The 25,064-nt window shown below is 25.4% G+C and overlaps 1 protein-coding gene and 1 long non-coding RNA gene across 6 annotated transcripts; one reads left to right on the forward strand and one right to left on the reverse strand.

Annotated features, from left to right (window-relative positions):
- The first annotated feature begins 1,138 nt into the window (after positions 1-1,138).
- On the forward strand, positions 1,139-20,880 carry LOC114173234 (probable LRR receptor-like serine/threonine-protein kinase At3g47570). The gene is made up of 4 exons (XM_028057501.1): positions 1,139-1,533; positions 9,706-12,018; positions 12,128-12,495; positions 20,696-20,880. Exons 1-4 carry the CDS (start codon positions 1,149-1,151, stop codon positions 20,714-20,716), a joined length of 3,087 nt encoding a protein of 1,028 aa, XP_027913302.1. The 5' UTR covers positions 1,139-1,148; the 3' UTR covers positions 20,717-20,880.
- On the reverse strand, positions 17,233-20,301 carry LOC114173235. Of its 5 annotated transcripts, none has more exons than XR_003602477.1 (8): positions 19,971-20,301; positions 19,774-19,825; positions 19,602-19,662; positions 19,414-19,469; positions 19,125-19,192; positions 18,953-19,013; positions 18,766-18,821; positions 17,233-17,522 (listed from the first exon to the last, which is right to left on the reverse strand). It is a non-coding gene; the product is annotated as an uncharacterized LOC114173235 (long non-coding RNA). The 5 variants fall into 5 exon arrangements; XR_003602475.1 differs by having other exon boundaries at positions 19,125-19,175; positions 19,602-19,680; XR_003602476.1 differs by having other exon boundaries at positions 18,953-19,031; positions 19,125-19,175; positions 19,602-19,680.
- Positions 20,881-25,064: the final 4,184 nt, after the last annotated feature.

Below are 25,064 nucleotides of genomic sequence, written 5' to 3' on the forward strand. Positions count from 1 at the left end.
GGCTTTAGCTTAGGCGAGCATGCTTTGGTTTTGAGCGACTGTGACAACATTTCTTCCCTATTTTCTCTGTTTCTTGCTTTCTCCTTTGCTCCTCTATTGTACCTGAAATTTACACAAAACAGGGATCAAGTGACTTCTTTTCAACAAAAACTTGGAAGCTCATTCTTTTCTAGATTTAGGAAGAATCAATCATGATATAAACACAAATTAAGAACATAAGTGCCCTCATTTCATATGAAAATTACTCATTTTTGGCACTTATCAGACCTCGACACCGAACAAAGAGTGCATCAGCTCTAGGAACAAGGATCAGTGGCTGAAAGGAAACAGTGGGACAAACAGAACGGGTCACTAAGATTAGCCTCAAGGAAATGCCAAAAATAAAGCTAAAGGAAGACTACTACGAGTTCAGAAGCAACTTACATGGAGAGGAAGGGCTTAAGTTCGCTTCGGGAAGTTGACGGCCAACCTAGCAAAGCGTTCTGAAAAGGAAGAGGGAAGTTTCTTAGATTCTGTTTTCGTAAAAGTGAGGTTGAAAGGGAACCCTAGCAGCTTTAGGGCCTTAGCACCCTATGGACCAGTCCTGAGACCCAACAGATTAAGATCAGCCCTTGAACTTTAGGACATAAAATAAAATTGGGCTTTACAATCCGTATTTCTTTTAAGTTTTGCATATTTTTATTTATTTCTGTATTTTGTTTTACAATCACTTTTTATTTTACTCTGTGTTATATTTATTTTCATCTATTTTTATATAATTTTTCTCAAGACTTAAATTCTAAAGTCTATAGAAGAGATCCCCAAAGACTTTTTATTTTATTTTATATTTCTCTCAGACTTTTTTTTTGTGAGTTGGCCGACAACTAACCCAGCACATCGTGTTTTCCATTCAAGTCAAATATTTTCTCTCTCAAATACTTTCTTTCTCGTGTTTCTAGTGTTTGGGAACGTATAAGTCTCCTATACTCATTGTGCGTTTCCATTTAAAGTAGTAGCTACCTATAATTTACGACAAAACTTTTGTGATATAGCATAAATTAAGTTGACTTGACATGGAAAACATGTCACCACATTCAATTACCAAATTCTATATAACTTGCATAAGAACAGAGATACCATCATCTACTACCTTCCACTTCTTAATCAAAATGAAGTATTTTTGTCGTACACTACTTACATTTTGGTCTATACTCATTCATCTTTTCTCTCTCTTTCTATTGAAATCAATATGGTTTACTCCAAACATCACTGTCTTTGCATTAGGAAATGAGACCGATCATTTTGCGTTGCTGAAGTTCAAGGAATCCATATCCAGTGATCCAAATAGAATCTTGTTTTCTTGGAATACATCTACACACTTCTGTAACTGGCATGGAATCACGTGCAATTCTATGCTTCAAAGAGTTACAGAGTTGAATTTGGGAGGATACAAGTTGAAGGGATTCATAACTCCACACATAGGCAATCTATCTCACATGACAACTTTCAACATTGGAAACAACAACTTCTACGGAGAAATCCCCCAAGAATTAGGTAAGTTGTCAAAACTCCAATACCTTTCTGTTGCAAATAACTCAATGTTGGAAGGAAAATTTCCTTCAAACCTTACCTCTTGCACTGACCTCAAAATATTGTTCCTAAACGGTAACAACTTGACTGGTAAAATACCAGTCGAAATTGTCTCACTTCAGAAACTTCAACAATTGTACCTTTACAAGAACAATTTATCTGGAACAATCCCATCCTTCATGGGGAATCTTTCATCCTTAACCGATCTCTCTTTAGGTTCTAACAACTTTAATGGAAACATTCCACAAGAAATTTGTCGTCTCAAACGTTTGACATTTCTATCATTAGCTATCAACAAATTGACCGGAGCATTTCCTTCTTGTCTTTATAATATGTCATCTCTTATTGGATTGGCTGTGACCCTAAATCAACTTAACGGCTCTTTGCCATCCAACATGTTCCACACCCTCTCCAATCTCCAAGCACTTCGCATGGGTGGGAATCAAATCTCAGGACTAATGTCATATAACCATATAGAACCACAATCTCTCAATGACTATAACCATAACCTATCAAAAATATCGGACGTTAGAAACCTTTTTGGTGTTAGTGATTACATTTTAAAAATGGTAAGAGTTGAGTTTTATTTTAAGATAAATTTTAAATGAATAAATCTTTGAATTTTTTTTAAAAAAATTAGACCTTCACTATTTATTTTATTCAAAATTGTATTACACTAAAACTCTTCTCAAATTTAGAAAATCTTCTAATTTTGTTATTCTATCGAACTAATTTTTGAATGAACTACAAGGTTAAGGTGAAGCGATTAGTTATGAGTTTGGCAAGTAAATAGTTCCTAACCTAGGTTTAATTTCTTTTGTTATTCTCTTTGGTGTAGGTTTAATCTTTGAGAGCTTATCTGTATTGTTTTAGATTATATAAAGTGTCACAAGGAGGTTTTTCAATGGGCTTGTTTTAATTAAAGTAAAAAAGGGAGTTAATAATGACATTTATGCAATGTTTTGATTGTTTAGATGTGTAAAATTATGTGCTGGTAGAATTGTAAAGTCTATGCACATAAACAATGAAAAATCTATATATTAGTATGATTTTGGATTTATTTGAAATATGTATGTACTTCACGATAAGTGTCTCTGTATGAATTAACTTAAATTAGTCTAAGAATTTATTTGTTTTAGGATTTAATAAAGACAAAGAAACTCAAAGATCAAATATGATGACTACTACAAATTTAATCTATATGATTATATAAATGTGAAAGTTTTGCAATTATAAATAGGATAAGAACAAAGAAACTTCAATAATGACAGAAATGAAAGGAAAAAATAAAGAGAAAAATATGAAAGTACTTGAGAGACAAAAAAATGGTTAAGAGGGAGGTAATTTTATGCTTTTCCAAGATAAACTTCAAATGAAAAATAATTACTTAACTCTTAACCATCACGATAAGTCTCAAAGAACTTTCTCTCTCAAAATTCAATATATCAAAAGTGTTTATCTTCGTGTGCAAAATAAATCAAAATTAAAATCCTAAAAGATGCTCATTGGTTGAAATCCTTGGAGGTTTAAAATTTTAAGTTCCCTTGTTTAAGTTCCCACTCGACAAAAAAAAATAAAAATACAATCAACGCATTTCCTAATTATGAATTCAAGAAATACAAAATAAAGAAAATAAATTATTTTTGGGAATAAGGATATCTTGTCTTGTCTGATTAAGAGATGTTGGATGGGATGTTTACATTATTTTATTATTTTTCTTCTTCATCTTTTGTTATTTTCTTCTATTATTGTTTTGGAGGCTTTCAAATCGAATATCATTCAAGTAATATCTCTTAGTGTTAAACAATATCTTATAATTTAAACAATATTAATATATTATGATTAAGTTTATTTTTAATCATTGTATGAGGGAAGTAATAAATGAATAATATAAGTAAGAGTGTGTAACCTAAATTTGAGAGATCAAGATAATTTTTGCTCCTTCAAAATTGATAAGATTTTCATCTCTGCTTTACAGCTTTCGTCGCCGGCGCTAGTTTGTTCTCGCTCAGCACTCATGTTACGGTTTAACATTTTTTTATTTTTTTATAACTTTTTTTATTACTTTTTTTATTTTAGATATATATATATATATATATATATATATATTATTTCTTTTTTCTCTTTTCTCTTTTCCAATGTAATAAACACTAACATTTACGTTCAGTTTTTCATTCATGTTGATTTTCTTCTTTAGCCATGGCCTCTCTTTCTTTTTTTACGTAGGTTATTTCTTTGCTCTATTTGTCTTTTACATGGAATTACAAAATTTTATAATGGTAGATAAGGCGAATTTATAGTATATAATGGATACAAATTAACTTCATTTGATAAATTGATTTTGTGAGGTTGAGTTAGATTTAAAATTCACTTCTTAGCATGATATCAAAGTCATAAGCTTGAACCTATCATAAATATATTTGTTGTTTGTTGGGTTTGTCATCCATTGTTGGATCACCCATATGTCTAGTCTCACATTCTTGATGTATATGCATCGACATCAAGATCTCAAAAGTGAAGAAAGTAAAACACTCACTTTAGGTCTTTTTTTTTAATATTAATATTTCTCTATTAAATTAATCATAAAATTATCTTTAAGAAAAGAAGGTATGATTTTTTTTAGAACTAATATATCTGTATTAAATTAGTTATAAAATTATGTTTAACAAAAAAAAGGTCTAAAATTCTTTTTTTAGCACTAATATACCTTTATTGATTAATTATAACTTTATGTTTGAGAATATAATTTAATTCAATTATTATCAATGTTTGTTAATTTTTATTGGTATTAAAAATGTATTTAATGAGTTAAAACCTTCTTTCAAATTATTATAATTATTAATTTTTGTTAGGAGAAAGAGAATAATTAGTTATCTCTGTACTAATATAATCAATTTGATTTCTTTTTTATTTTATCTTTGTATGACTTTTCATTTAGTGATTTCACCCATTGTCTTTTCTTGCTTTCTTCTATTATAGAGTTATGTTTTTTTAGGTTTTTAGTATATTGCATTTCGTGAATATCATGTTGTCTATATGTAATAATCTTTTTATTCTCGTTTCTTGTTTTTCTTTTGTCAACAAATGTTAGTTGTTAGTTTTTGTTAGTGGAGGGAGCTAATTCCACAATCTCTCTCACCCTCCCTTCTAAACCCACCAAACCAACCTTATTTCTCCAAATTGTTAACAGAGTGATTGAATTCACAACCTCATCTTTTGTTAGTATATTTTTGTTTTGATGTTGTTTTTATTCTTTTTGTTGAATTTGTATTGGAATTATAAATCTGTTTCTTTTATCCAGTTTTATTATTTGGTACTTTTCGATTTATAATTTTGAGAGTTTTTCTGTATATATTTTGATGAGGAATCGAAAATTTTGCTTGGATTCTATTACATAACTATTAACTAAGTTAGTGTTAAATCTTTTGGTAGATAATAAAGATGAAATCTCTAATGAAATAAGTGATAAATACTAGCTAAAATTAGATAACAGTGTGAAAGTTATATAAAATTAATCACGACAATTTAATATAATTTTACATAAAAAATCAACAAATAAATTTTAAATAAAAAATCTTAAGTTTGTCTTATGTCTTCGAAACCCTTAAACCATCACTGTTTGATGTGGTGGAATAGGTTAGAAATTTCAGATTAATTAAAAATAAAATAAATTTATAATTTATAAAAATTTATATGCCTTACTTTATAAATTAATTTTGATTTTATAAAAGTTACACATAAATTGCGATATTTAATAAACGTAAATTGCGATATTTAATAGACGTGAAAATAACTTGATTAGAAAAATATGATAAAAAAGTTATTAGTATTCCTTTTATGTTTTACATATTTTTATTTATTTCTGTATTTTTTATAATAATTTTTTTTGTATTTTGTGTTTTATTTATTTCATCTATTTTATACCACTTTTCCCTAAGACTTAAATTCTAAAGTCTATAGAACGAGACCACAAAGACTTTTTATTTTATTTTATTTTTTCGTCGACTTTTCTTTCCGACTACCCAGCAGCACCTCTTATTTTCCATTCAAATCAAGTATTGCCTCTCTCATGTAACTGGTATTTTGGCAGAGGCGGATCTTAATAGATCTCAAGGGGTTATGGTTTCCAAAATTTTTAAATTTTTTAAAAAATATATATTAATTTTTTTAAAATGAGTTTTTTAAATAAATTTTATTTATAAAATATAATATTTAATATTAATAAATAATAAAATATGAAATTAATTATAATAGAAAAAGAAAAATCTATTGAGATTTTTTTTCTGTTTCTCATTGTCTTATATATTGTATTCATCTTTTATTTTTATCTATCTTTTTTTGTTTTTGAAAAAAAAAAAAGTTAGACAAATTCATCTTCTTTGCTCTCATGAGTTCTCTTCCATTTTTAAAGATATAAAAGATAACTCTGTAATTTAATACTGAAATATTAGTTTGATATTTAATATTTATTTCATCTCATTACTTTGGTGTATTTTTTTTATAAATATAAAAGGAAAATTATATATTATATGTTTTTTCATAATTATTTTTTAAATGTGACTTTTATCATAGATTTTTTTAGTTATCACATTACTTAATTTTTGATTAAATTTTGAAAATTATTTTATAGTCTTATTTTTTTAAATTGATACATCGATGAAGAATAAAATAATATATTCATTTCTCGTAGTATAAGAAAAGATATCCGTGAAGATGATAACAATACATATTTACTTCCTTCTTCACATATTTTCAAACATGATATTAAGGATGCAATGGTTGAATTAGATGAACCCTTATTTTAAAATTCAAATAATTACCGTTAGAAAGTTTCATATTAATCCTTTGAAACTTATTTTATATTACAGAAAAACGTTCTCAGATATGAGAATATCCAATAAATGTAAGAGATGAAATTAAAAAGCTAATTTAAAATAAGTTTTATATCATTTACAACTTCAAAATTATGATACTCCATCGGTGTATGTGAAATTTAAATTTAACGAGTTAATTTTTTTTATTTTTCATTTAAAACAAGTTGCAACCCATAATTTGGGACAAAACTTTTGTGATATAGCACAACAAATACGGTTGAGTTGGTCTTTATTGTTGATTGGTTATTGACTTGACCAAGAAAATATGCCACCACATTCAATTACCAAATTCTATATAACTTTCCTAAGAACAGTTACTAGCTTATACTTTCTAAACTAAATGAAGCTTTTTTTCTCTCACACTGCTTACATCTTGGTCTATACTCATTCATCTTTTCTCTCTCTTTATATTGAAATTACTATGGTCTTTGCATCAGGAAATGAAACCGAATCATTTTGCATTGCTCAAGTCAAGGAATCTATACTTTTGTAAAATTAAAATATTAAATTTGATTATTTGATTGAATAAAAAATGTAATACAAGTTATTAGTATTTCTTTCATGTTTTACATATTATAATTTATTTCTATATTTTTTTATAACCATATTTTATTTTACTTCATTCTATTTTTATTTATACTTTTTTTCATTTTCATATATTTTTATTTCATTTTTCCAATACTTAAATTCTAAAGTCTAGAACAAGATTTTTTATTTTATTTTATTTGTTCGTCGTTTTTTATGGGTGAGTTGACCGACTGCTACCCACCCACCCAGCACCTCTTATTTTCCATTCAAAAGTATTGTCTCTCTTTCTCTCTCTCTCATGTAATGTAAGTCACCTACTTCAAAAACAAAAAATGAAAATTAAATAAATTCAATTCAATTATCGTGTTCATCACGGTATTATTCATTATGCGTTTTTTTAAAAATAAAAATGGTTAAATTTATTTTTAGTTCTTTAATTTTAATGAAAATTAAAATTAATTTTTCTGTGAAATTTTGGACCAATTTAGTTCTCAAGATTTAGAAGTGTATGGATTCAGTCATTTTAACTGAACTATGTTAAGTTTATTCATCTTTAGAAAATACCTTTGAAATATCAAATAATCTTAACAAGATTATATTTATAAATGCGTAGACTTAATCATTTTAATTAAATTATATTAAGTTTATTTATCTTTGAAAAATACGTTTGAAACGTTAAATAAACCAAACAAAACTATATTTAGAAATATGTAAATATAATCATTTTAACTAAACTATGTTAAGTTTATTCATCTTTAGAAAATACGTTTAAAACGTCAAATAAACTTAACAAAATTATATTTAGAAATACGTAGATTTAGTCATTTTAACTAAATTATGTTAAGTTTATTCATCTTTAGAAAATACATTTAAAACGTCAAATAAATTTAACAAAATTTGATCAAAAAATTATATTTATACATTTTTAAAGTTGAAAGACTAGATTAAATCATAATTTAAAAAAAAACTAATTTTAATTTTCACTAAAAAATAAGAGATAAAAACGTATTTAATTCAAATAAAAATTATGCTAAACTCTTGATATGAGTTAATATTATGTAAATCAAATTTATCAGATTTGCAACTACATTAGGTATTTCCATTTTTAAGTTAAAAAAAGGCATACAAACTAATACTATGTGAGTAGAAAGATTAGTTATTTCTTAATTACAACTTTACTTTTTGGTCTAAATAAACTTAATATTCCTAAAAATATACTTGGCTCAAAAAATTCAAGTATTACATTTTGTCGTCAACTCGACTTAAGATACTAAACTTTTCATGAGAATAATAAATACAGATGAACTCAACTAATCAACCATTTTGTATATATCATTAATTTATTATTATTATTATCCACATATTTCAAAATAAAAATAAAAATAAATAAGTTCAATTCAGTTATCATGACAGTATTATTTAATCATTATGGCTCTTTTTTAAAAATAAAAATTATGCTAAACTCTTCATATGAGTCAATATTATGTGAATAAAATTTATCAATTTTGCAACTGCATTAGACATTTTCATTTTTAACTTCAAAAGAAGGCATATACAAACTAGTACTCTGTCAATAGAAAAACTAGTTATTTCTTAATGACAACTTTAATTTTTTTTGTCAAAATAAGCTTAATATTCCATAAAAATATACTTGAGCTCATAAAATTGGTATTTCACTTTGTCGTCAACTCGAGTTAAAATGTATGTGTACACAAACGGACCTTCAGCGTGACACAAGGGAGCCATTTTTTTTATTTAATTTGTTATATGTATATTTAAATTATTTATTTGTATATTATTATATTATTTATTTATATATTATTATATTATTTATATTAAGTTTATTTTTCAAATATCATACATACTTTTTCTTCTTTTTTTCATTTTTTTCTTTTGTATTTCTATTTCTTCTTTTTATCTCAATTTTTATTTTCAATATCACTCCTTTTTTAAAATAAAAGTGTAACACAGTGTCGTAACCGGAATCGCAACAGGAAGGCAAACTGAAAAAGAAAACACGAGTTTAAAAAGAGATTAGGAATCGCCACCACAGTTATTTTTAAAAAATTATGAAAAATCATAAAATAAAAAATATATGCGAAAAACCAAATTTTAAATCTGGGAATAGGTTACGTGTAAGGAAGGTGTGAGCACCTGGACGCCCATATTTCTCATAACTTGGGACAAAACTTTTGTGATATAGCACAAATACAGTTGGCTTGGTCTTTATTGTTCATTGGTTATTGACATGACAAGGAAAACATGCTACCACATTCGATTACCAAATTCTATATAACTTAGTCAAGAACAGAGACACCATCATCTACTAGCTTCCATTTCCTAAACAAAATGAAGTTTTTTTCTCTCACATTGCTTCCATTTTGGTCTATACTCATTAATCTTTTCTCTCTCTTCATATTGAAATCACTATGGTTTACTCCACACATGACTGTCTTTGCATCAAAAAATGAAACCTATCATTTTGCGTTGCTGAAGTTCAAGGAATCCATATCCAGTGATCCAAATAGAATCTTGTTTTCATGGAATACTTCTACACACTTCTGTAACTGGCATGGAATCACGTGCAATTCTATGCTTCAAAGAGTTACAGAGTTGAATTTGATAGGATACAATTTGAAGGGATTCATATCTCCACACATAGGCAATCTATCTCACATGACAACTTTCAACATTGGAAACAACAGCTTCTACGGAGAAATCCCCCAAGAAATAGGTAAGTTGTCAAAACTCCAGTACCTTTCTGTTGCAAATAACTCATTCTTGGTAGGAAAATTTCCTTCAAACTTGACTTCTTGCACTGACCTCAAAATCTTGCACCTAAACGGAAACAAATTGACTGGTAAAATACCAGTCGAAATTCTCTCACTTCAGAAGCTTCAACAATTGTACCTTTACAGGAACAATTTATATGGAACAATCCCATCCTTCATGGGAAACCTTTCATCGTTAACCCATCTCTCCCTAGGTTCTAACAACTTTAATAAAAACATCCCACAACAAATTTGTCGTCTCAAACATTTGACATTTCTATCATTAAGTATGAACAAATTGACCGGAGCATTTCCTTCTTGTCTTTATAATATGTCATCTCTTACTATAATCTCAGTGGCCCTAAATCAACTTAACGGCTCTTTGCCATCCAACATGTTCCACACCCTCTCCAATCTCCAAGTACTTCAAATTGGTGTGAATCAAATGTCGGGACCAATCCCATCTTCCATAGCAAATGCATCCACCCTTTCAACAGTTAGTATGCTTGACAACAATTTTTCTGGCCAAGTTCCGAGTTTGGGGAAGCAAATACATCTTCGACGTCTAAGCTTATTTAGAAACAACTTAGGTGACAACTCACTTAATGATTTGGAGTTTTTAAAATCATTGACAAACTGTAGCGAGCTGCAAGTGTTGTCTTTGTCTTACAATAATTTTGGAGGACATTTGCCAAATTCTTTGGGCAATTTATCCACCCAACTCAGTGAATTGTATCTCGGGGGCAATCAAATATCAGGAGATATTCCAGCCACATGTGGAAATCTAATTGGCTTAATTCTTTTTACAATGGAACAAAATCTCATTCATGGAATTATTCCGACAACTTTAGCGAAGCTACAGAAGTTGCAAGTGTTGGACTTAAGCGGAAACAAATTGTCAAGCTTAGGAACCTTCATAGGCAATCTCAGTCAACTGTATTTTTTGAACCTTGCAGAAAACATGTTACAAGGAAGTATTCCTCCCAGTCTAGGAAGTTGCCAAAACTTGCAACATTTATACCTTTCCCATAACAACCTCACGGGAACCATACCATTGCAGGTTTTTAATCTTTCATCTCTAGCTAATATATTTTCATTGTCACAAAACTTGTTGAGTGGTAATATACCAGAAGAAGTGGGCAACCTCAAAAATCTCAACAGGCTATATTTGTCTGAGAATCGTCTCTCTGGTCACATTCCAGAAACTATTGGAGAATGCATAATGTTGGAGGAACTCTATTTGAATGGGAATTCTCTACAAGGAAGCATCCCTTCTTCTTTGGCATCACTCAGAGGTCTTCAAAGTTTAGATCTCTCGCGGAACCTCTTGTCTGGATCAATTCCTAGAGTTCTGCAGAGCATTTCTTCGTTGCAATATTTCAATGTTTCATTTAACATGTTGGATGGAGAGGTACCCACTAAAGGCATATTTAGTAATGCAAGTGGCATAATTGTGACGGGAAATAGTAAGCTTTGTGGAGGTATTTCAAATCTGCATCTACCATTATGTCCTGTCAAAGTCACCAAACAAGCAAAGCATCACTCACTCCGATTAATTGCAATTATAGTAAGTGTAGTTGCTTCTCTTCTCATACTGTTGGTTATTCTAACAATCTACTGGATGAGGAAAAGGAGTAATAAACCATCTTTGGATTCCCCAACAATTGACCAACTGACTAAAGTTTCATACCAAAGCTTATACAATGGAACAAATGGGTTCTCATCTTCAAACTTGATCGGATCTGGAAGCTCTAGCTCTGTATACAAAGGAACTCTTGAGCAAGAAGACAAGATTGTTGCCGTAAAGGTCCTAAACCTTCAAAAGAAAGGAGCTGACAAAAGTTTCATTGTTGAATGCAATGCACTTAAAAATATTAGACACCGAAATCTGGTTCCGACTTTGACTTGTTGTTCTAGCACAGATTACAAAGGTCAAGACTTTAAAGCTATAATTTTTGAGTATATGACAAATGGAAGCCTAGAACAGTGGATTCATCGTGGGACACCAAGTGCACCACACATGAGAAGATTGAGCCTTCATCAACGACTAAACATCACAATTGATGTTGCTTCTGCATTGCATTATCTTCACCATGAGTGTGAACAACTGATCATTCACTGTGATATAAAACCAAGCAATGTTCTTCTTAATGATAGCATGGTTGCGCATGTGGGTGATTTTGGTATAGCAAGACTCTTATCAACTTTCAATCACACCACTTCTGGGCAAACAAGTACAAATGGAATAAAGGGTACAATTGGTTATGCTCCTCCGGGTATTGTTTTCAGTTTTTAATCATTATTGTTTCTCTAAATTTTCACTTTGTTTTTGTATACTTGTTATTATCATTATTATTTATTGACAATTTTCTCTATATATTGTAGAGTATGGAGAGAGGTACAAGGTGTCAACTTACGGTGACGTGTATAGTTTTGGAATTCTTATATTGGAAATGCTGACCGGAAGAAGACCTACAGATGAAATGTTTAAAGATGGTCAAAATCTTCGTAACTTTGTTGCAATTTCATTTCCTAACAATCTTTTGCAGATTTTGGACCCAAGAATCATTTCAGAGTATGAAGCAACTGCAGTGGAGGGAAACTGTTGTAATCTTAATGCAGAGGCTGAAAAGTGTGTAGTTTCGCTTTTCAGAATTGGACTTGCTTGCTCTGTGGAATCACCCAAAGAAAGAATGAAGTTGGTTGACGTTATCAGAGAACTTAATCAAATCACCAAGGTTTCTTCTTTACTGGTGAGCAAAGGGTTATACTAAACTCTTTCCGTATAATTACTGGACACAAAATAGTTATTACATTAAAAAATCATTTTGCGTTTCAATAAAATAATTATGATCTCTTTTTATAAATGATTTCGCAAGTAGAATGGAGTTTTCCTTTTCAAAATTAGGTATAAGCTAAATAAGTTTTATATTTTTAGTATATAACTAGTGTTATACCCGTGCGTACGCACGGGTGGTGTGTTTTTTTTCTATTTAATTTTGTATTTGTAAAATAAAAAATATTAATTATATTTTGTAATTAATATTTTTTCATATATATCATTGTACAGTATTATTGTTTATACGAATAATAATAATAATAATAATAATAATAATAAATATTGTAGATAGATATTATTATAATTAGTATAGATTAATATTATTTTAATTTTTGTAGTTATATTTTTAATGGAGTAATTCAAATTTGGTTACATACAAATTTAGACATTTTTTAATATAAATAAATTTATATTATATTTTTTAATGGATTGCTTTAAAATTGTTTAGAAATAATCATAAATATCTTTTTAGTTAAATAACAAAATATTATGGTTTTTAATTGTTTATTAATAAATAAATTGGTTAAGTTATGGTTATTTTGATTATGCTATTTATATATTAAAATGTGATATGATTATTGGTTATTATAATCTTTGGACGGATATATTAATTAAAATTTTAAATATAGTTACAAATGTGAGGAATTATTTTTTTTTTCTTTTAATATTTCGAGTGCAGAATTACAAATATTGAAAGTAATAGATGGAAAAGGATGTTTAAAGAAGGAAAAAACTGTTTGGTAGATTTATTTGCATTCTAAGAGAAAGTTTCACCTGGGAAAGAAAAAAGAATTTCATGACTATATTAAGAAGATTGTGCACGAAAGAATACCAAAATTTGTAACCTTGTTTTAATCCTAAAAAAAATAAGTTTGTTTGTACATAATATGAAAATGTGATACATAAGAAGAGTAATAATAATAACTGTATTAAAATAATTAAATATCTCATACAAGTACTTTTAGTAATATTAATAATAATAATAATAATAATAATAATAATAATAATAATAATAGTAATACGATAATGTAAATATATTATAGAGTATGATCTCATACAAAATAATAATAATAATATGAAAAAATTTAAATAATTATTCACAGGTATCTTTTGCAACAAAATAATTAAAAATAATATTATTATTTTATACTAACATTTTAAATAAAAATAATAAAGTGTAATAAATATTTCTAATTTTCAATAAATATAAATTCAACTTCCAAACAGTAATAAAATATTAACATTAATAAATCAATAAATAAAGAAATAGAATATAAAAATTGATTACATTTATAATAACAAATACAAATAGTAGTAAAAATAACACTAATAATCAAAGTAAATAAACAAATTACTTTTTGTAATAAATTAAATAAATAATAATAATAATATTTTACACTAATAATAATTTTAATACCAATCCTAATAATAATAATATTAATATTAATATATTATGTGTTATACTAATACTACTAATAATGATAAAAAAAAGTTTGTTTGTATATTATATGAAAATGTAATAGATCAGAAGAATAATAATAATAACCGTATAAAAATAATTAAATATCTCATACAAGTACTTTTAATAATAATAATAATAATAATAATAATAATAATAATAATAATAATAATAATAATAATAATAATAATAATAATAATAATAATACGATAGTGTAAATTTATTATAGATTATGAATCTCGTACAAAATAATAATAATAATAATATGAAAAAATTTAAATAATTATTCACAGATATCTTTTGCAACAAAATAATTAAAAATAATAATATTATTTTATACTAACATTTTAAATAAAAATAATAAAGTGTAATAAATATTTCTAATTTTCAATAAATATAAATTCAATTTCCAATTAGTAATAAAATATTAACATTAATAATATTAATAATAATAATAATAATAATAATAATAATAATAAATACAAAACAATTGAAGTTGAGCTTAAAATTTTTGAATAGAAACACATGGAATATATATATATATCCATTGCTAAACTAAAATGTAAACATAATAACAACAATAATAATATAATAATGATGATAGTGTACACACAATAATAATAATAATAATAATAATAATAATAATAATAATAATAATAATAATAATAATAATAATAATAATAATAATACAAAGTAATATTAATATTAATAATAATAGTAATAGTAGTAGTAGAATAATATCAATACTAATAACAATAATAAATATTCATTAATACTAATAAAAGTAATATATTATTAGTTACGTGAAGAAAAAAATATTATTGTATGATTACAGATTATAATTAAATTTTTGAGTTATTCATTACATATGTTTTATTAAAATGAAATATGTATTCACTTTCGTTATTAAAGTAAAATGTATATATTTTACATTATGAATTCCGCACAAAGTAAACACATAATCAAGTCGAGGTCGATCTTAAAATTTGTTAATAAAAATACTCGTAAATAATAATAATAATAATAATATTATTATTATTATTATTATTATTATTATTATTATTATTGTTATTATTATTAATTGCAGTATATAAATTAAAAGATTTTAAAATGTATGGAATAGAAAAATATCAGTATTATCAACTATAAATAAAAACTTCATTCATAATTAAATAAATTTAAAATAATTAATGAAATAAACTAATTTATAAAATAAAATAGAAATTAATAATATAATTATTAATTGCAACTGTATATATTGAAAAGATTTCAAAAAATATGGAATTAAAAACAATCCATTCATAATTAGAAAACTAAAAGCAATTAATAAAAGAAATTAATCAAATATTAAAAAAATTAGAAAAAAATCATATAATTATTGATTATAAAAATAAGATGTAAACATATCATGGTCCCGTACAAAATAATAATAATGATAACAATGAATAGTAACATTACTACTAATAATACTAATTATTCATTAAATCAAATCATATTAATATTAATAGTAGTAATGTAACGTTAGTTAAGTGAAGTAAAATAATATTTTTGTATAATTAAAATTTGCACCATATAAATGAAATGTCTACACATGGTAATGAAATAAACTAATTTATAAAAAAAAAATTAGAAATTAATGATATAATTATTAATTGCAACTGTATATATTTAAAAGATTTCAAAAAATATGGAATTAAAAACAATTCATTCATAATTATAAAACTAAAAGCAATTAATAAAATTAATTGATCAAATATTAAAAAAATTAGAAAAAAAATCATATAATTATTGATTATAAAAATAAGATGTAAACATATCATTGTATTATCGATCCCGTACAAAATAATAATAATGATAATAATGAATAGTAACATTACTACTAATAATACTAATTATTCATAAAATCAAATCATATTAATATTAATAGTAGTAAAGTAACATTAGTTAAGTGAAGTAAAACAATATTTTTGTATAATTAAAATTTTTACCATATAAATGAAATGTCTACACATGCTCATTATTAATGTAAGATGTCCGTACATTGTACATTGTTGGTTACACATCTGTATAAAATAAATACAAACACAAAACAAAGTTAAAGTTGAACTTAAAATTTACCAATAGAAATACACATAGATACAAACAACTTAAAACAATATTTAAAAAAAAATAACCATATAAAATTACAAAAACAGTTAAACTTGAAATATGATAAACAAAAGTAATATATATTAAAAATGCATATGCACGATCATTTCTAAAATGAAATGTATTCATTAGGAATATATACAAAACAATAATAATAAGATAATAATAATAATAAATATTTTATTTATTGATTCAAATAATAATAACAAAAATACTAATAATTATGATAGCAGTTGCCAATTAGAATTTCATTTATAATTAAAAAAATTTGAAACAATTAATGAAATCAATTAATTGAGAATAAATCTTTAGAAACTAATCATATAATTATTAATTACAAATGTATAAGTTTAACAGATTTCAAATTATATGGAATAAAAAAAAATCCATTCATAATTAGAACATTAAAAACAATGAATGAAATTAATTGGTCACTTAATGAAAACAGATTATTATGCAGACAACATCACATAATCCAGTTGGAAAAACCTCTATTCTAGAATAGAAGAAAAATACATAAAAAAATGTACTAACTTACTTATATTTTGTAAAAAATCTAAATATATTGATATTTTAACTAAAGACTAACACATTTATAATATTTTAAAAACAATGCAAAAATGTTAACTCTTTCGAAATTTTTAGTGTACGTTATTAACCATATACAATATAATGCTGTTGTAAATAATATACATTTCTTTAATTAATACATTCAAAATTGTATTTTTATAATATTGGAATCAACAATTAAAATTTTTAAATTTTAGATATACTTTGAATCATCCTAATTCAATATGTTATTTTTTTTTTAAAAAAAAAAACTCATAAGAAATACATATTATCATCTTTAGTGTATGAAAATAAGAAATTAAGTACTAAACATTTGACATTGTTAACCTAACATATTTCTTTTCTTTTACCAGTTATGCAGTAAAACACAAATATTGGGACTTAAAATAAAACCTGGATCACACAATGTGCTAAACACAAATGTATTCATCTCACAAAATAATAATAATAATAAATACATTTCAATGGTGTAATTTTGTCTGAACATAATAAGTTTTAGCTTCCTACACAAACCAAAGTAATACACTTTACCAATATTTATTTACAACATAAATACAACTTTTCATGAATAAATTATAACTGAAAATCATAAAATTCCACCAGAAACAGAAACAGAACAAATGAATTGTCCTAAAACAACAATTACTCTTTGAGGAGAAAGAATAATATCTTTAAGTACGGGGAAGCTTTATGATTTTCTGTCCTCTTAAATCTTCAACAATCTTTGTGAAAACCTCAAACTTCTTGATCTCCTCTACTGCAACCTTCACAACATTATACTTAATTACAAATTTCACATTCTGCTATACATATTAAATCTCAATTTTCAAATGATCAATGAGGACTCAAATGTTGTCTAAGTTCTTTATAGTCTGAAATTATAAAAACAACCAATCACAATATTGTACTACAAAACAAAGTATATGCATATTACTTTTTTTCTTATAAGTATAATACAAACTTAAAACCATAAAAGACTATGCATAAAAACAAATGCAAACACAATACATAATGAACTTAAAACCATGAAAGACCATGCATATAAACAAATTCAAACACAATACACAATACAATAACACAATAAAAGAACTTATAACCTACTTATCCACTGGAATATGGAGCTCAAGCTTACAATATTCAAAACTAATATAACTTTCCAATGACTTAACATTTTTTTTTTCAAAAAGAACTACCAAAAGTTACTATATAATGCCATACCACCATAATTTCATAAAGAACTCCATAATATATTGTAATGACATTCATTCAATAATAAATTCCATCAAATCATAATTATCTAATCAAATCCACAATTTATATTAATTATTAATACAATTGAACTACTAAATCATATCAATGTCAAGAAAATAAAAGAAAAAGAACATGTTACTTGCTTATTGAATGCAATATGGAACTAAAGTTGTAAGATAACCTGCTTGTTGACTGCAATATGGAATTAAAATTGTAAGAGTTAAAAACAAAAGTTAATAGCCAAAACATACTAATAAACAATACAACTATACTAAAGCATTAAAAAAATATACTAACATTTACTCAGTGTTCAACATACACACAAGCATCTCAACAACTTACATGCTACCCAAAGTACAACCAAACCCACAAACACAATATTATTACACAGAACAATCAAAATTCCATAACAGAACCAACTATAACATAGAACATAAACTATTACATTGAAAAATGGAAAACCTTATGCAATCATTCCCACATTTCCTTCCTTTGGATCCATTATTGTTTATGAAATATTAAAAATATTGGGAGAACTTAAGAAACCCACCATGGACTCCAACATAACCAATAGAACAAAAAAGCAGAAACACAAAATCGATCATACAATAACAAAACAAATAGTATGCTCCTGAAATATATGAATCCACCCAAATCAACAAACAATTAAAAAAATTAATTAAAAATCATTTATTTCTAGTTTGCATGGAATGAAAATGGAAACTTGAAACATAAAATTCCCAATAAAGCTATTACCTTCCAAATCCAATCAAGAATGTCCCTCCTAACATGCAATAACAAATAGTATGCTCCTGAAATATATAAATCCACACAAATCAACAAAATATTAAAAAAAAAATTAAAAATCATTTATTTCTAGTTCGCATGGAATGAAAATGGGAACTTTGAAACATAAAAAATCAGAGATCAACAAAGCTATTACCTTTCAAATCCAATCAAGTATGTCCCTCCTAACACCCAAATCCAACTTCTCACTTTTCAGCCTTTGCAAGTAATCAAACCTCAGAAAATGCAAGTAATCTCAAAAAAATTGAAAAACAACAAATTGATATATAAAATAAATTTAATAAACAAAATATAAACAAAAATGTTACCTTTTCATCCAAGAACTATTTTGTTGCTTTGTGTTCGTCAAATGAAAAACCCTTAAACATCGAAAAACCTATTAAAGCATATATTAAGTTTAAGAAACAAAAGATTAAACAACTAATAAACAAAATCGATCATCCAATAACAAAGCAAATAGTATGCTCCTGAAATATATGAATCCACACAAATCAACAAACAATTAAAAAAATTAATTAAAAATCATTTATTTCTAGTTTGCATGGAATGAAAATGGAAACTTGAAACATAAAATTCAGAGATCAACAAAGTTGTTACCTTCCAAATCCAATCAAGTATGTCCCTCCTAACATCCAATAACAAATAGTATGCTCCTAAAATATATGAATCCACACAAATCAACAAACAATTAAAAATAATAATTAAAAATCACTTATTTCTAGTTCGCATGGAATGAAAATGGGAACTTTGAAACATAAAAAATCAGAGATCAACAAAGCTATTACCTTCCAAACCCAATCAAGTATGTCCCTCCTAACACCCAAATCCAACTTCCCACTTTTCATCCTTTGCAAGTAATCAATCCTTAGAAAATGCAAGTAATCTCAAAAAAATTGAAAAACAACAAATTGATATATAAAATAAATTTAATGAACAAAATATAAACAAAAATGTTACCTTTTCATCCAAGAACTATTTTGTTGTTTTGTGTTCGTCAAATGAAAAAACCCTAAACATTGAAGAACCTATTAAAGCATGTATTAAGTTTAAGAAATAAAAGATTAAACAACTAATAAATAACAATGTTATTAGACCAATATATCAATCAAAAAAAGGAAAAAGTAAAAGTTGGAAACCAAACCTATATATCATACCTTTTAACTGAAAAAAAATAATATGAGCAAGCCTTTCGACTTGCGGACAAAGAAGATAATAAGAAAAAGGAGATCTGAAAGGTTTGGAAGGGATTGCAGAGGAAGAGTTGGAAGAAAAAAAGGTGTGGAAGGGAGCCACGAACCAAAAATAAAGGTGAAAGGTTTGGAAGATCCGAAAGTAACCATAAACCTGGTAAAGGAAGGAGAAGAATTCACAAATCGAGAATGAGTGTTGCAAATGGTGCAGATCGCAAGTGGTGTTTGGGTGGTCTGAATGTATTTAGGGTTTTCGTTTTAGGGGGAAAAATCAGAGGGAGTGTAAATGGGAATTTTGGAATCTGATGTTTGAATTTGAATTATGTCATCAAAGCTCATAAATGCAGACATGTCCATCATCACGACTGAGCGAATTCAGATGCATTTAAAAGTGGGTGAAATTACCAAATACCCAAACACAAATTCACTACGGAGCAGAAAACAGGGACAAAACAGTAATAACGTTTTCAGCTGCTTAAACCATTCCAACAGGGTACCAAAATGACAAAAAAACTTATTTATTGGACACGTGTCAGATAATTAGATAGGGGTGTTACGGTAATATCCCTAGTAGTTTGTTTTCTTAGTTTTAAAGTAGACTAACTTTTATTTATTTTTTCATTACCGTAGATGAAATAAAATTTAAAAATAACTAATTCTACAAATTTAATGAAATTATTGGATTTCAGGAGATGACAATCGAGGATTAAAGTTGAAATCAAATTCTACATGATGATAGAGACAAGTTGGTGGATAATTGTGAATAAAGTTAAATCGAGGGCAAAATTGTCTGGTAACTTGCCTGAGTTTGTATTCATCTAAATAAATCTGTTTATTATCCATGCAACATTATCATGCACTTTAACAAATGCAATGTTCCATGCACTCAATATACTTATTGTGCTTTTATATTTTTATTTCCTACATGACTCGTGATTTTTAAAATTACTGGAATTTCTAATAAAACATATTTGAGAATTGAAATGATAATATGTGTACCATAAATTCAACGTGGACTTCGTGAATTGAGACAATTGCTTCCGACGTCAAATCCAATTTGTTCTCCCATCCCATAAAGTTTCCGAAAATAATTTTCCATAAAAGGAGCGGATGATTGATTTGCGGAGAAAATAAACTCGAAATTATTTATTGTATTCCAAAGTTAAATGCTGCAAAATAATAGGATGTACGGAAGAAAATATAAGATGCAGGAAGTAACTGTTCTGTATTAGTTTTACTGAACTTTATGTATGTTATATATATATATATATATATATATATATATATATATATATATATATATATATATATATATATAATTTAAGTAATATATTTAATCGAATAAAAGTTTAAAATTTGTTATTTCAATAAAAGGATAATAATGAAATGGAATAAGAGCAAATATAACATGTTTATCGAATATGACACGTATTTGATATGTCGATACGTTTATTTTTAAAAATAATAAAATACGATATGTGATATGTGATATATGCATATTGAAATATGTACAATAATTTTTGAAAACATGATAACTATATAAATGTTATTGGGTGAATCCAAATTAAAACCATATGAATTAAAATTGTTAAAATTAAAAATTCTAAATAATTGTCATGAGAAAAATACTATTACTTTATAGATTAGATATTTTATTGATAAAAATATGAATGTCAGTGTATTAATCCAAATTAAAATTATATGTATTAAAGTTATTAACATGAAAAAATATAAATTATTGTCATCATAAAAGTATTATTATTTTATAGATTAGATATTTCATTAATAAATATTGACAAAGTATTGTAAAATATCAAACACATATAGGTGACAAACACAAATATATAACCTAAATTAAAATATGGGTGCATTGTATAAAAAGTTTAATTTATACGTATGTTTTATTTCCAAAACAAAAATTCATATTTATTCTTACTAGGTATGAAATTTATGTTTAGTCCTTGTTCACTATAGATTACATATACATTTATATATGTGCTAATTTACTCGGTTTATTCTCTAAATATTAATTAAGTAATTTTCTTAAAAAATTTAAAATTATAAGAAAAAATATAATATTATGAAATATTAACCGTCAATAATACATATTCTTTTCTTCAATGTTAACTTTAAAAATATTAGAATTACATTAATATTAAAATAAACTATCAAATAACAACTACAAATGGAACTACAAATGTGATTGTAAGAAATAGTAAACATTTACACATAATTTATATTTTATAAGTACATCATCTATTATTTTTTTCAAAAGTTGAGGAAGCGGTGAATCTTTAATAAATATTTTTGGGTTGTTAATTTCTTTTTAAACTATATAAAAGTTTTGAAGAAAAAATTGGATCACACACAAAGAATAATAAACTAAGATGTGCATGATTAAACACTCTAAATTATTAGTTTAGCATTTCACATTATAAGAAACAATAAATAAATATTAAAGTGAAACATAAAATATCGAAATGTGTATCCTAAAAATAATTTAATTTGATAAAATTAAAATCAGTGTTTCCTAAAATGCTTCATATCACTTGAATAAGGGCAAAAAAAAAAGTATAATTATTTATTTGGTATCCCAATTTTTTGAGTCGGTTCAATTTGATCCTCAAATCTTTGAAATGTTCAATTTGATCTCTGAGTTTTTTATAGGTTCAATTTGGTACCCTTTTTTTTTTTTAAATGGTTCAGTTTAGTATCTCTCAATACATTTCAGTCAACGTAGACGGGTGAGTTATCACTGTGTAATAGAAATATGTATGAAGTTGTTAATTGGATTGGTTTGTTTGTTGGGTGTAGTTAATATCATTTTATTATCTTTGTTAATGTTTTCTTGATCAAGTGTATTCACTATGGTACGAAATTGATTCACTTTAAAAAAATAAAAGTATCAAATTGAACCTTCTAAAAATTTAGAGACCAAATTAAAAAAACTAAAAATATTGGAGATCAAATCAATAATTATACCAAAAACTATAACTAAAGTTGTAATGAGAAGAAAACTACTTTGAGAATTTAAGTAACTTGACGAATATAAAATGAGTCGAACAAATTGAGAGAGAAACTAAAAAAGTGAAGTAAATAAAACAATGACCAAACAAGGCATTGAAAATAAATTTTGTAGGTTACATAATTTAAAAAAATCCATTTAGAAGAATAGGTTTTGTTCGTTGGACAAGTGTGTGGATTGTTGGGTGAACTTTGTAAAACTTAGAACTTATGTTTTATGCAAAAGCATTATTTGCTTAGAAGAATTGTCACTTGATGGACAAAAAAGACTAATAAATTGATGCTTATCTAAGGAGCAGAAAAAGTACTAAAAACCTTACTGAAAACAACAACCATTTGGTAGCTTCTAATAAACCTTTCTCCAATGTCTTTAACTTGAGTGGAAGTTCTTAAGAACCATGGTAGTGAAGAATTAATACACTAACCATTTATAATTAGGAGCATTAAATTGAGTCAAACCCAAACTATACTCATAGACTATAACTTATTATACTTAGTTCGATTATTATACTTAGTTCGATTCGACTTATCTTTTAGTGAATAAAATATTTTGTACTCACTCACCTCGAATTGTTGGATTAGTTGATTAATTCACTTAAAAAATATTTTGTTTTTTCAATTTATTTTATATATGTAGTACATTATAACGAAAGAAACTTGACTTATTATTTTATAATAGTATAATCAAAAATATTCATCTATTTTATTAAATATTATTATAAAAAAATTGAGATGTCAACCTATATAATTTAACAAACAAATTAATTAAATATTCAAACTATTCAAAAATTATTAAATATTATTATAGTTCTTAGGAGCCTCACTATTATAATTAATAAAAAAACACAGTATTTACTTTTTTATCGCAGTAAAAAATAATAAAACTAATAATAATAATTTTTTATTATAGTTATAAAATTAAATATAAATAACTTTTATAATTTAATTATAAAGAGTTTTTATTTATTTTTTAGATAATTTTTTAATTAAAAAATTATTAAATTTATAAAAAATGTCAAATTGAGAAAATCGTTAAATTTAAAAATAAAGGTTATTTGAAGAGTAAAATCAGTAAAATAAAGATTTTAATTTAAAAAAATTATTGAAATGATAAAACTGAAAAAAAAATGTGGACAAAAAAATGTATTGTTATATATATATATATATATATATATATATATATATATATATATATATATATATATATATATATATATATTAAACATTTGTTTAAGTCTTTATTTTAATTTTGGAAGTTTGATGCGAATTTTATTAGGATATGGATTTATAAAATTTTATGAGACATATTACAATATGAAATATTATGGGTCATATAATTACAATATCAACTATTATGAGTGTCAGAAATTTGTAGGGATAGGGATTGTGAAAATATGAGAGATATGAGTATAAGAGATATGTTACAGTTGTCATGATATATTATTCATATGAGTGATTAGTTTAATCAAGCAAAGGGTGTGTTCTTCACCCTTTATTTAAAATTTATTTTTTGAATTTTTTATACAAAATTATTTATTAAATTGTCATACTTAATTTCATTTAACATTTTTTCCTTTGATAGATAATAAGTCTAATCTATTTAAATTTTTTTAGACATTGTTGACATCAAAATTGTTAACATTAAGTTATATATCTATTTGGAAAAGGATATAATCTTTTTATGTAATTAAAAATGTCAATTGGTTTATCATTTTCCAAACCTATTATTTTTTTAAGATATTTAATTATAAAAAAAATCAAATTCATCACTATCCAACAAATTATTATGTTTTAAAGATTTTTCAAAAGCATTTTTCTTTCAAAAATGTACAATGAAATGACTTTAATTTTTTTAACACTACATAAAAAGCAAAAAAATATCTTCACATATTTTAAATTGTTCAAATTTACTCTGAAGTAATTTCTTTATCTACAAATATACAAGAACTAATACAAATGATTCTTGAAGAGATTTTACAATTTCATTCTCAATACTTTCATCAAATTATTTATTTTGCGTGTAATGCATTTTTC

This window comes from Vigna unguiculata, chromosome 2 (assembly GCF_004118075.2).
Source record: "Vigna unguiculata cultivar IT97K-499-35 chromosome 2, ASM411807v1, whole genome shotgun sequence".
NCBI lineage: Eukaryota > Viridiplantae > Streptophyta > Magnoliopsida > Fabales > Fabaceae > Vigna > Vigna unguiculata.